Here is a 14,009-nt window from a genome sequence, read left to right as displayed (position 1 = left end):
GTTTCTATTACAGTCTGTAGATTTTTATTGTATTATTCGGCCAGCGGATTTCAAAACATATTAGGTGTAATATTAACCTTCTTTAGGAATGATTAGAAGAAGTACCAGGGAACTAATGAAATTACATCATTCTTACTTGACCTCCTCAATCCCTTAAAATATCAGTCATTTTGATCAACTCAATAGCTCTGGCACATTTGCTCTAGAGCTCTCTATTGACCTGGTGCCAATTAAGAAAGGCAGGCAAAGGAATTGTAAATAACAGGTAGGGAACATACTTTGCAGTCCTTGTAAAAAGAATCAGAGGAGAAATTTCGAAGCCTTTAAAAGTGTCAGAACAGCAATCTTATCACTTTAAGGGAGATAGAAAGAACTCTTAAAAAGCCAGTTTCATCTTTGTAGACCTCTCTTAAAAATTCCATCTTACTTTGTGAATTTCCACAAATAGAATTATTTCTGTGGAGCAGCAAATTAAGCCAACATAGTTATTATGCATGAAAGCTGCATGCTTTGAACTGCTGTCTTATTAAAGATCATTTCACTGTCTTATGTCAGATACACTCTGCTGTCAAACCATGATTGGAAAGCAAATACGTGTTTTAGATAAAAGGGCTAGAAGTGAATAATGTCAGTATGTGAAATGGTGTTTTATAATTAGCAAGTAATACGATGTTAATACCTGGATTTCCGGCAGGAGTTTCAGTTTGTTCACTCTGGGGACAACTTCTGAGGGAAGCTGATCTGCCCTGTCAGGAAGGCTCTAAAATCGAGATTACTGAGGCCGATGATTTGGAAGAATTCAGATTTTTTAAACACACTTCCATTTCCCCCAAACAGTTATTTGTTAGGTTCTTAGTTATTTATAGTAAAGTTTATGTTTGGGTAGAATGAGCTGGACACTTTTCCTGGGCAGAGATTTTAGAAATAAAACAGATGTGTGAGCTCTCTGAGTTTGAACTAATAGAAGGAGAAATAAAACAGCTGATCCTAGCCTATGCTGTCTACCAAGGGCTGTAGTAAAGAAGACAGAAAGTGGTAGGAAAAAGCAATCAGGAAGATAATCTTGTTAAGATCAATTTTTTTTTTTCAGAGAAATAATAGGGCTAAAAATAGAAAAAAGCAGTCTGTGGAAAAAAGCAGATGATTATTTCAAAGAAACAATTGGATCTAGAAACGAGGCTAAAGAGAGTTAACTTTGTTCGATTTAGGAATAGAGCACTAAAGATACTTTTGGGCCAAATGCAGATCTTAAGTATTTTGCCCATACACCAGATGTTGGTGCAGAAACATGTCTGAAGATAAGTAACTATTAATATTTTTATGCCGAAATAAATGGTGAACGGCTTCCCTGTATGCATAAGCTGAATAAAAGCACATCTGAAATTCCCCTTTTTACCCACACATGTTTGTGCTGAAATGCCGTGTGAGAGCTTTCTTTCCTTGGCTCTTGAACTGTGTGGGGACTAAAGGCTGTGCAGGAGAAAATGCTGACTATAGAATTTCTTTAACGTGGTTCTGTCAGAGATTTGTAGGAAGTTAATGGCTGTGTGTATTCTGATAAAACGATGTTGGTAAATATGAGTATTACAGCCTAGTAATCAGTCAATTTCAGGAATTATTTATATAAATCTGTAATTTAAGCTAATTGAAGTATTAAGATGACCAATTCATTAATCTTTTTCAATTAAACTGGCTTTTTTTTTTTTAAACATTCAGGACAGTTGTTGGTTAATGATAGATTTATGACATTTTAGGCCAAGAAAGAAGGAACAGAAGCCAGAAGGAGAGGACTTAAGAACTCCGTGGCTTTGATCTATATTTTGGTTCGACATGGATGGTTTTAAATAATTTGAACTGACTTGGTTACAAACATGAGATAGATAGTTGGGAAAAAGAAATAATTTAAACAAAGTTAAGATTTCCAGTTCCAAGTCCAGATTATTTGACATCTATTTGTGGGAATAATTGCAAATTTAGACATACTTGTGCTGACAATATCCACTTCTGTGTAAATTTTATTACAAATAAGGAAGTCAAAGAATTAGGTATTTCTAAAAAAATAGTGTCAAATAACAAGGTTTCTTTATACTGCAGAGTTAGATAGAGCCCCAGTTGGATAATGCAGGTCACTTTAAAGGGGGCATCATAAAACCAGGACAGTGTTCCCTGTGTGTTGAATTCGAACCCCACTGTTCTCCCCACCCTACCTTGAGGTAGCATGCCCAGCCCTGAAATCAGAAGGATGCCAGTTCTTTAGCAAGAAAAACAAGAAAAGATACAATGGCTAGCTTAGAGCTATTTGACTCTACCAGGATGTTAGTTTCTCAATTTTTAAATGTGACCTGCGTTTTTTATCAATTGTTACGCTTACATTTTTTAAAATAATAGATGTGACATGATTGGGAAGCCCTTCATGTAATTTTTATTGCCAGTATTCAGACTTTGAGGCTCACATATAGACCAATAATAGGACAAGAGATTGAGCTCTTCAAAAAGTAATTACAGCTTCTTTCTTTTTAATCTGCTTTATTATGCTTGTATTTAAACCATTGCTGAATGGAGGCCTGAGTTGTTAAACACCAACCTTGCTGTTTCATTAGGCCTTAATGTGCTGTGCATTAGGGCATTTTCGTCATCTTTATGGGGGAGCTCTGAGCCCTTAGATCAGGTTATAAAAGTCGGAGCCCTGTCAAGATGTGCTTCCCACGGGAAAGTGTTTAACCTATACCAAGTTTATAAATGCTCACGATGTCCATGTCGCCTTTCCATATTAGTATACCTTTTCTGTTACTTGGCATTATTCAGGACTCCCATAGCTATGGGATTCCAGCTCTTAAATTTATTTTGCCCTTTCATGAAATTTGAAGGTTAATAGAAAAATCTCACTACTCACTTACCAGTTACTGTCTTGTGTTTGAGCTGGGAGCATTACATTTCTGTTCTGTAAATATTTTTATCGGAGTTGCACAATGTGTCACGTTAGAAGCAGGAAGAACAGATTTTAGAGATAGGAAGTCATCCTTTGTATTTGTGTTTTCAACATATTTAACTCTTACGAGCTTTATATATCCTTAACATATGCCAGTACATTCATTTGAACAGGGGGTTAACAGCTTGGTCTGGAAAAAAAAATAAAAAATCAGAGAACATTAATCTCATTTTGGTTTATTTTGACTTTTCCTGAATTTTACTTCCAAATATTTATTTTTTGCCTTGGACTTTCCTTTGATCTGGAGGAGGAGGGAAGTTGTAGATCTTAGCAGGTTCTGTTTCTTTGTTTTTCTGAGTGGAGAACAATTGCACTTTAGGACAACTAGTGAATGAGACTTTAATCACTTCAGACTGTCTATAGAGTACAGAATGTTTGTCATATGAAGCCATACCAGCTTTCAGGTCTGTGTCTCTTTAACAGGTAATAAAGTGTGCAAAATAAAACATATGCTCACCCTAAGGCCATCAAGCAAAGCAAAGTTCTGGCATTTACCAGGTCATGTTCATCATGGAGATGACCCAGCTGGACAGTGTTAGCCACCCCAGTGGAGTAGAATAGTTTGACCATCTTCACTGCCTGCCTGTTGGTTAAGTCTCCGTTTGGTGTTGCTCCATGAGGGTCAGTGTGATAAATGTCGACCTCTCTCTAATTTTTGGCTTACCTGCTATCCTTTAAAGAACATGTATCGCTTTCTTGAATATCCATATCTCTCTCTAGGTAGAATGTTTAGAAGAAGAAATCATGGTTATTAGTGCATATAATCAAATTTAACATTACTTAACTCTTAATAAAAATGTTTTAAAAAGCTAAAAAATATATCCTCAAATGGCCTGCCCTGCTAACCATATCAAGTCAGCAGATTAGTCAGTGCATTCTGTTTCTTGGGTCATTATAATTACAGCATACATGCAGCTGTTGGAAACACGGATCCATAAGCAGTGTCTCACCCCAGGAAAGTTTGGAGGGAGCAGTTCCCTTTCATTTTCTGATTTCCTTCATGGAGTCTGTTTCTGAGAATCATTAGACCACAGACCTCTTGATTTCTTCATCATATGGTTTTAAAGTTTGAAGTAAGTGTTGGGCATTTTCAGAATATCAGAAAAGACCTTGCTTTATTTAAATTGGAAGTCAAATGTAAAATTTATTTTTCTGTATTACTTGTAATTTGATCCCCACTTTTTTTCATCTGTAGCTTATATAATCAAAATTGCACGTGTCTTTTGGGATTTTCTTCCAATTTTGGGCTCACTTCTGACAACAGCTAATATTTATTAAGGATTTCTTATGTGCATAGGTAGATCTAAGCTCTGTACGTGTACTAGTTAACTTCTCTTTGTAAAAACCCTTGAAGTAGACATTACTATTATGTCCATCTTTTTTTTTTTTAAATGAAGAAGCAGGCATAGAGGAATTAAAGTAACCTGTCCAAGGTCACAGAGTTGTGCAAGGGGGTTAATGGGATGCTTGCCTGTGAGTAAGTACAGGAATGGGTGTGAGGCAGAGAAGACAGCAGAATGCCTTTAAAGCTTCTCATTTGCATGTACTGCATAGCGTAAATTAGCTCAGAGCCCTGTCTACAAAACCAGTCTTCACAACCGCTATGACGTATGACCTTCCCAAATGCAAGACTGAGTTTACTTCAACTACAAAAGCATTGGACGATGGGCCAACTGTACGTAAGGGAGGACATACAAAGCTGGTACACGGGGTCTCTTTGATGCATACTCTGTGAATCTCATTGAACTTGGGGACCTCACTGATTTCTTTGAGATTATCTTTTGTCCAATCCCTGCAGCGTAATGCTGCCTTATTTGAACTTATTTTACTAGGCTCAGAATTGAAATCATTGAAAAGAAAATTAATTTTGCTGATTTTTCTATTTTTAATTACTGTGATCCATTTTCACTGGTACTTTTGCTACCGAAACTCGTTCTGATAAAGTGAGGAAGGGCCAGATTTTGATTTAATCAATTAAGAAGGCAGTGTTTTATCCCGAAACAAAGCCACATTTTATCCACCTATTTGATTTTATACATATTCCCCTCATTTGGAGGACTTTGTTTTAGGGATTTATGATTTGATATATGGCCAGAGAGTTGTATTTTTCTCTTCTGGTTACTAGGCACAATCTAAGGGTTGGTTTTTCTATGAAGGTTAAATATTAAGTAGATGTATCCGGCCCCCAATTATGTTCTCCATGGCTTTGTAATTAAAGTTTTATTCTTTGCCTGGGAGGAAGTACAGGAACGGCAGAGAAGACATCAGAATGCCTTTAGAGTGTCTCGTTGACACACACTTGCATACCTTAACCGAGCTTGGAGCTGTATGATCTCCCTGGATTCTGAACGTGAGGGGTAGGGCTGCAGGGAGGGACTTGAGAAATACTTCACTTGTCTCCCACTTCCCCTTTAAAACTTACATGACCCGCTGATGTCAGATTAAAGAGCACCTGAATTCTTTCATGAGTCCAGTAACATATTTGGGTATCTTATAATAAACAGTGGTTTGTTCTAAGACCTGTTTTTCCAGCGGATAGGTGGCTCCTCCTTGATGTTCCACTGGCACCTCAAAGTCAACGTGCATGAAGCTCCTTCCCTCGTGTTTCCCCCTCTCCTTTGTTCTCTACTCCCATTTCCAAGTTGGCGAGGCTGGAAATGCCACGGTTACCCTGGATTTCTTTCTGATGTGTGTCCCCGCAAACAACTGAGTAGTTTGCTTCAGTCTTCCCTGCTTGATGCTTTTATCGCCCCCGCCCTTCATGTTCACTTAGCAAATTCTTAGTGGTTTCTTCAGTTTATTTCTTTTCTCTTCCTGATCCCTTCTGTTCTCTTCTTTTCCTTTCCCTTCTGCTCTTGCTACCCAGCCCCCCTTCCTCCACCCCACCTCTCCTGTCATTTCTTTTCCTTTCTCTCTTTTCTCCCTCCTTCCCTTCCTCCCTCCCTTCCTTCCTTTATTTGTTAAAAATTCTGCTTATATAGCCACCAGCCTACGTTTTGTAGGAAGGATAGGTCTACTTTCTATAAAATGTGTATCATTTTTTTTTTAAAGATTATTTATTTATTTATTTATTTATTTGACAGAGAGAGACACAGCGAGAGAGGGAACACAAGCAGGGGGAGTGGGAGAGGGAGAAGCAGGCTTCCCGCCGAGCAGGGAGCACCATATGGGGCTCGACCCCAGAACCCCGGGATCATGACCTGAGCGGAAGGCAGACGCCTAACGACTGAGCCATGCAGGTGCCCCTAAAATGTGTAGCATTTTAATTAACCTTGTATAATTCAGTAGAACTCTCTCTCCCCAGTAAGACATCATTATTCCAAATTCTCTCTCACCCCCAGTCTCCCTTCACATTTCCCAAGAGCAACTTTCACTGTTTCACTGTCTTGTGCTTTATTCACTTTGTTTCCTGCACCCGAAAAGCCTTTCCATAGTCACTGCCTTTGAGGCTCTGGTCCAGTGCCAACTCGTGAGTCTGCAGCTTGGTTGTCACCTCCTTCTGGAGGCCTTTGCTGACCTGTCTCTGGGCATAGGTTCTCTTCCTCTGTGTTGTCATGGAACTTGGTACCTCTCTCAGCAGAAGCACACCCTCCGCTCTTGTCATCTATTTGCTTGTGAGCTTTCTGCCCCAGACCACAGACGTGCTGGGGTTTTGGGCTCTGTCACTTCTCTGTGGATCATCTTTGTTTGGCACATAGTAGGCATGCAACAAAGCACCTTTCCCTAGAGGAAGGATATAACACAGTGATTCCACTCTCATGTTTGTCCCATTTAAGACACTCTTTAGAACAGACACTCAATTCTTATCTCTCTCCATCCTGAGCCAGTGGCAAAGTTGGGTCAGATGCAGGAGAGGAGTTCTGTGGATCATGCATTCAGCTTTATAATCCACTTGCCTTGCATTTTCTGTTTTGTTTTGCATTTTTCCCTGTGAAACATTGTTTTTTCCAAATTCTTGAGACTGACTTTAAGATTTATTGGTATTCTCGGGACACCTGGGTGGCTCAGTCGTTAAGTGTCTGCCTTCGGCTCAGGTCATGATCCCGGGGTCCTGGGATCGAGTCCCACATCGGGCTCCTTGCTCAGTGAGGAGCCTGCTTCTCCCTCTACCTCTCCTGCTCCCCCTGCTTGTGCTCTCTCTCTCTCTCTGACAAATAAATAAAAATCTTTAAAAAAAAAGATTTATTGGTATTCTGTCAGCCCAAATACCAAGTAATCGTAGAGACTTAGGTCAGTATTATGCCTAGTGAAGTGAGAAAACCAGTTGGGGTAGACTGTTGATGGCTGTAATCCAAAAGCTGATAATAAAAATGTGCATAATTTAAAATATGCAGGACTTTACCCTTAAAATCACCCCTTGTATAAATTAAAGGTTTGGTTCCCCCACAAAGAAAAATTGGTTGGCTCTTGTTATTCAAATTTTTTATTGGATTTGTTACTTATTTTGTGGAAAAGAGTGTTTACAGGAGTAATTGCGGTGACTCCAGGAAAGCCGGGAATAGGGTGTGATAGCATGGGACTAAGAAGATCACCATCCAATTAGATAGGTTATTGAACTGTCTTAACAATTCGTCTCCGCCGAAGGTCCATCACTGCGGCACGCTCTGTATGCCACACTGTTTTTTTGAAGCACTGTACAATGCAGAAACATTCCCTATGTGGATTAGCACATTAATTCTGACTCTAGTTATTTTCAGCCGAGGTCGGCCCTGACAGATTTCTTCAAGCTATTTGTAACTTCAGTCTTTGAGCAGTGATTTTTAGCAACTTAGCTTTTTATTAAGTGAAGGTTTTACTGTTTTGACTATCAGCCCATAACCTCAAGTCCCCTTAAATTAGTACCCTCCTAATTGTCTCTGTTGCTATCAATTATAGTACTTGAAAATGAACCACATCTGAGGAAGAGTTTGTATTTAGTTCAAACAACCCTTTTTGTTCCCCTGACAAGAAGTTCGTGTCCTGAAGTGTCATTTCAAGAGTTCTGAGGCTTCAAAAAAATATTTTCCTTTGACATATTCTTTTAGATATCACTCTTACCAGTTTTTGTTCCATATTATTAGAAGGAAGTAAATGAATTAAGGCTAAAGACCTTGCAAAAAGCCAGCCCTTTATATTTCTGACTTCTACAGCGAAACATTTTTGTGAAAAGACATACGTAAATAAATTAGAAACAAAGGCCATGAAACATACTTACATGGAAGGAATAGTTTTTTAAATTAAGTTTAAAATGGAATAAAAAGCCATCACAGTCTTCAATCAGTGAAAAATGACTTCAAATCTGTTCTTTTTCATGCCTTTAACAGGTAAGTCTAGTGTTTCTGTTTAACTATAATTCACAGGCAAATGCCTCCATAGTCACTGGTTTTTGGGTGAAAGATGCATTTTGTTCAGTTTTTTGAAGAAGCTCAAATATGTCCGGTTGAGTCAATAAGGGGGGGTGTGAATTACAGTTGCGTTCTCATCCCAGGTAACTCAGGGGCCTTGGTGACAAATTTTCATCTGTGCCCACATCTCCCACAATAACTTCATTCATTCAACCCAAGTATATTGAGCCCCTGCTGACTTCCAAGGATGAATAAAATATCATTCCTTCAGTCCAAGAAGGAAGTCAAACAGAAGCAGCTTAGTAACAATAGAATCGAACCTTTTCGTATACAGCTAAGAACACTAGGAGTGACAAGTTTATGAGTTTGTCAGTGAATGACTTCACCATGTCCCCACTATTTAGCCTTTTCATCCTATTAGCAGGACAAATTAAATTAAATAGTGCAGTTTTATTAAATAATGATCCCATTCATGTGTATAGTACTGTTACAATATGCTGGCTAACATGGCATATACTAGTTCCATGTGGCTATTTAAATTTCAGTTAATTCAAATTAAATTAATGAAAAAAATCAATAAAAATTGCTTAAATCAGTTCCTCAGTTGCACTAGCCCGATTTCAAGTGTTCAGTAGCCCCATGTGGCTCGGAGCTACCCTGTTGGACAGGGTGGACTGCAGAATATTTCCATCATCTCAGAAAGTTCTATTGAACAGCACTGATCTTGAGTTTACAAACCAGTTTCAGCTACATTCTTCCCCTTGATCCTCACAATAATCCTGTAAGATGGCAAGGTGTACACTGTTATTTATATCCATAAGGAGGAGGAGATTGAGGTGCCGGGGGTTAAATAATGTGTCTTTGCACAGACTTTAACTTCTGGAACTTCCCTTGGGAGCAAACAAATCCAAGTAAAGATTAATACTATTATCTACAAGTCTCGATCTTCAAATACAAGTAATTTAAAGGCAGAGATGTGGTCTAGCTTGCTCACTGTTGTATTCCAGTATCTGTTCCAGAGAGTGGCACAAACTAAACACTCAGTGGCTACTAATTAGATGAATGAATAGGTGTAATTTTTGGTCCAAACAGAATTTACAGTTAAATGGAAAATTTAAAATATGAATATCCATGTCAAAGGAACTGCCAGATTAACAGGTTGTAATTATAATTCTGGTCAGCAAAAGAAAAAAAGATTGAAACTTATACTGTTTATTCTGTTTGTGATCTCTTTTTTTGGTCTAGTCATAGCGAGGGAATGGTAAGTTTTTTTTCTACTCCTTGCTGGGTTCGACCATTTGAAAAGTTTGAAATAATTCTCTGAATGTGTAGGTGCTGTTTCCTGGCAATAAGATTCAAGAAATTGTTGTTGCAAACACTTATTTTGTATTAACTGTTGTTGCTGTGTATTTGTATTTAACCTAGGAAAGAATTGTTTTAAGTTAACATTTATGGATCATGAAAATACAATGAATATGGTCAGTAGTCTTAGGTATGGTCTCCTAAAATAATAAATTATGTTTTATTTTAGAATGGCATTTAAATGATATGCATCAGTTTATTTCACTATGACTTAAGTGTCCATCTCTTACAAAGAAAGTATAAGAGTGGCCACAAGGGTAGCCTTTAAATCTTTTTGAAAGAGCAAAGGAATAGAACACTAAGTAACAATGTTTCCCAAAGTTGGCTTTTAATAATTTTTTACATATTTTTATAATGGCTATACTAGCTTTAAGTAATATAAAAGTAGCTTTAAGCTAGTTATACTAGCTTTAAGTAATATAAAAACTAATATGATTTACTGCTATTTACCAAAAAGACAAATAGATAACCTTATAGAAGTGTCAGTATTATTGTTCTTGTCATTAAATGAGATCCTTGTGTTTTTGTTTGCTTGGGTGGTTTTGAAAGAGCATCTTAAATAGTAATGGAGCTGGCTGGTTTTTCCTGGGTAAAAACACAACCTGTAGACACACAAATACCACCAACTTAAAAAATTTAATGAGGTTTTCATGGTAACTTAGTTAATCCTAAACCAAAATGCGATACTGGAAATTCTGGGGGTTTTTTTCATTTGTCTGTTTACCACGCGGCCTTTCTTTCACGGTCTCTTCACCTGATAGTAGTCATTTTTAGCCTGGATTTTTTAATTTTTATTTTTAAAGTTTTCGTCAAATACTGGAAGTGATGCTGTGATGCTTAGTAGTAACTTTGATTTGCTTCAAAATCCTATGTTTAGGGATTCCTTAGGCCTCTCCGTGCTCCTTGTTCATCCCTTTCAGGGTAGACATGGAATATGTGGCTTGGAGATTGCAAAATCAAAGATACAGTGATGATGTGTTGTGGTTTCTCAGGAATCCCTGTTCTACAAGCAGAAGTTAAAATCATTTTATGTTAGGAAGATCGACAACTCTGAAGCAGGGTGGTAGCTAAAGCAAGAAAATTTTGGTTTACTGGTTTTGCTCACATGAGAGAAGAAGGGCATACTTCTGCATTTGCCCCTTTTGATTCAAGTTGAAGTTCCTGAACAGTTACCAGAGTTGATGGCATCCCACTGAAATGCTTTGTTTTGTTTTTGGAAACAAGGTTCCTCCTCACCCCTAGTGAGCTGGGAACTAGATGGAGGGATTTTGCAATATGATGACATTCCAGGGCACATTTTAGTTGTTCTAGTCACTGAAATGCTAGGTTAGAAGGGTATTTTGGCTATATCCTCGTGTGGTCTGGCTTTGACATCTCTCACACAGCCAATGGCCAGGCTGCTGGCTGGGAGGGTGCCCCCTTCTTCCCCTTCTGGTTAGATGATGCCTTGTTGTTGTGGACAGATGGGAGTCTGTGTGCTTGCCATGGTGGATGTAGACATCACCCAAAGTGAAACATTGTCATCCTTCACTTAAAGGCTGTAGGAGATGTTTGTAAATTATTACCTTAATGTACAGTAAGTGTTGAGCTATTTCTGTGATCGTGCACATTTCCAGGAACTGTAATATTGGAAACAAATGTAGAGGTGGCCCCAGCTGAATAATTCTTGGCCAGACAGGTTAAATCTTTTCATCAATCTTACAACCTCTCTTTAAGTGGCAGAATGGACTGCCTGTACAATAGAGGTGCAAGCGTGTTTCTCAACGCGCTAAAGGAATATTATTTGCATATTAAGTAGAACTTCTTAAATGATTTTTGAGATGCTTGAGACTTTCCTCATGGAGTGATTTGGATATGAGCAGTGATCACACATGTCACTTTTGAGCAGCTTTTGAAGAAGGCAGAACATGATTATGTCACGTGCTTAATCTATTACATCTGGTAGCTAGAAAAATTCACATATTCTCTGATAGTTAGAAGAGGAAATCTCTCCCTTTTTTGGAGCATTTCTATCAAAAACTCTGTTTTAAACCAGGAATTTTGGTTACTCACCGGTGGCGCTTAGTTCAGCTGCCCTTTGCAGGGCACACGGAGGAAGGAGGAAGGATTTTATATAAAGTGACTTTTGAATGCCTTCATTGCCCTAATGCTGTACAGTTTTATAATTTTGGATAGAAAGGAGAGCTCTGATCGTTTTTGTGGTGAGACTATTTTATTTTGGCCTTTGAACATCCCCATGACCCACTGAGACAGAGCCTTGATCAGATGAGGCCCTGGAAGGTTTTCTTCTTTTCCTTTATCCTAGGTTGGGAAACATTTTAAACTTTTTACATTAGACCTGCTTCACCAAGACTTCAGGTCCACCACATTCATTTCATTTTTGGTTAAAAGGTCCACCACATTCATTTCATTTTTGGTCCAAGAGTGCCTGCTTGGGCTTTAATCATAAGGCATTTTGTGTGGTCATTTTAGCACCTTTATTTTACCCAAAAGGTAGACTTCATCTTTGCCCAAAGCTTCATTGCTATAGGAACTGAACAGAGGATTTCCTTGGAGAACGTCTGCATTGAGTAATCTCTAAGCAAATGCCTCTCGTTTTGACAGCAACCCTTAACTTCATGAGAAGAAATCCACTGTGATATGGATACTTCTGCAAGCATATAGTTTGAAGGAGACAGTAGTAAAACCTACTTACTTGAAAATTGTTTTCTTGGCTTTTTAAGAAAAGTATTTATTAAATCCATTGAATTAGTTATAGTCCTCTTATGACTTATCTTTATCTGTTACTTTGGCCAGAAATGTTTAGCATAATGAGCCTCTCAAAGAGTAGCTATGAGATATGAAGAGTCCATTTCTTTGGCTCTGATTATTCAAGTGATTTCATAATAAGCAGAAGTACTATTGTATTTTTTGATGTGGAATACTTGGCAATATCCCTTCCTCCCTCCTACAGAGAGCACGAAATTAATGATACCTTTCAAGTAACATCCATCTCTTCTGTACCAGGTCACTTCGGGTGGAACATTCATTGGCATCGGACGGAAAACTCCAGATTGCCAGGGAAACACCAAGTACTTCCGCTGCAAATTCTGCAATTTCACTTACATGGGCAACTCCTCAACTGAACTAGAACAACATTTTCTTCAGACGCACCCGAACAAAATCAAAGCTTCTCTCCCCTCCTCTGAGGGTGCGAAACCTTCGGAGAAAAACTCTAACAAATCCATCCCTGCACTTCGGTCCAGTGATTCTGGAGACTTGGGAAAGTGGCAGGACAAGATCACGGTCAAGACGGGAGATGACACTCCTGTTGGCTACTCAGTGCCCATCAAGCCCCTCGATTCCTCGAGACAAAATGGTACAGAGGCCACCAGTTACTACTGGTGTAAATTTTGTAGTTTCAGCTGTGAGTCATCTAGCTCGCTTAAACTGCTAGAACATTATGGCAAACAGCACGGAGGAGCGCAGTCAGGCAGCCTTAACCCAGAGTTGAATGATAAGCTTTCCAGGGGTTCTGTCATTAATCAGAACGATCTAGCCAAAAGTGCAGAAGGGGAGCCAATGGCCAAGGCAGACAAGGGCTCTAGTGGGGCTAAAAAGAAGGACTTCTCCAGCAAGGGAGCAGAGGATAATATGGTAACCAGCTATAATTGTCAGTTCTGTGACTTTAGATACTCCAAAAGCCACGGCCCTGACGTCATTGTAGTGGGGCCTCTCCTCCGTCACTATCAGCAGCTCCATAACATTCATAAATGTACCATTAAGCACTGTCCCTTCTGTCCCAGAGGCCTTTGCAGCCCAGAAAAGCACCTTGGAGAAATTACTTACCCATTTGCTTGTAGAAAAAGTAATTGTTCCCACTGTGCACTCTTGCTTTTGCACTTGTCTCCGGGGGCAGCCGGAAGCTCGCGAGTCAAACACCAGTGCCACCAGTGCGCGTTCTCCACCCCTGATGTAGATGTCCTCCTCTTCCACTACGAGAGTGTGCATGAGTCCCAAGCTTCGGAGGTCAAACAGGAAGCCAACCACCTGCAAGGATTGGATGGGCAGCCGGCTGTCAAGGAAGGCAAAGAACACTCATGCACCAAATGTGATTTCATTACCCAGGTGGAAGAAGAGATTTCCCGACACTACAGGTAAGCCATCGTCGGGGGGTGGGGAGGAGCAATGTCAAAGAAAATGATCCAGAGAATCCAGAGAGCTGATCCCAGAATCGTTGGGAAGGAGGGTGGTGACTTGGGGAAGTTACAGGACAAGTAAACATAAAAGATCGTTCATAAAACTGCAGATTATGTATTTATCGAGGTGGTAACCATGGATTTTAATTTGGTCAC

At 39.1% G+C, this 14,009-nt stretch overlaps 1 protein-coding gene across 18 annotated transcripts in view; it reads left to right on the top strand.

The window, feature by feature from the left end:
- The window catches only part of TRPS1 (transcriptional repressor GATA binding 1), a 256,423-nt gene that overhangs the window by 50,741 nt on the left and 191,673 nt on the right, over positions 1-14,009 (top strand). For 17 of the 18 annotated variants that reach the window (XR_012378304.1, XR_012378306.1, XR_012378303.1 and 14 more), the window contains one exon: positions 12,682-13,811. Coding sequence is in view for 14 of the 18 variants with exons in the window: in XM_073893125.1 (XP_073749226.1) it covers positions 12,682-13,811 (1,130 nt within the window). In the remaining 4 variants the exon portion in view is untranslated. The remainder of the gene's footprint in view (positions 1-12,681; positions 13,812-14,009) is intronic. The other variant, XM_073893132.1, reaches the window with a different exon arrangement.

This window comes from Callorhinus ursinus, unplaced genomic scaffold, assembly GCF_003265705.2.
Source record: "Callorhinus ursinus isolate GAN/ISIS: 27379988/994484 unplaced genomic scaffold, GSC_fseal_2.0 scaffold5, whole genome shotgun sequence".
Lineage (NCBI taxonomy): Eukaryota > Metazoa > Chordata > Mammalia > Carnivora > Otariidae > Callorhinus > Callorhinus ursinus.
The sequence above is the reverse complement of the archived record's forward strand: the minus strand, read 5'-3'. Positions and strand labels throughout refer to the sequence as shown.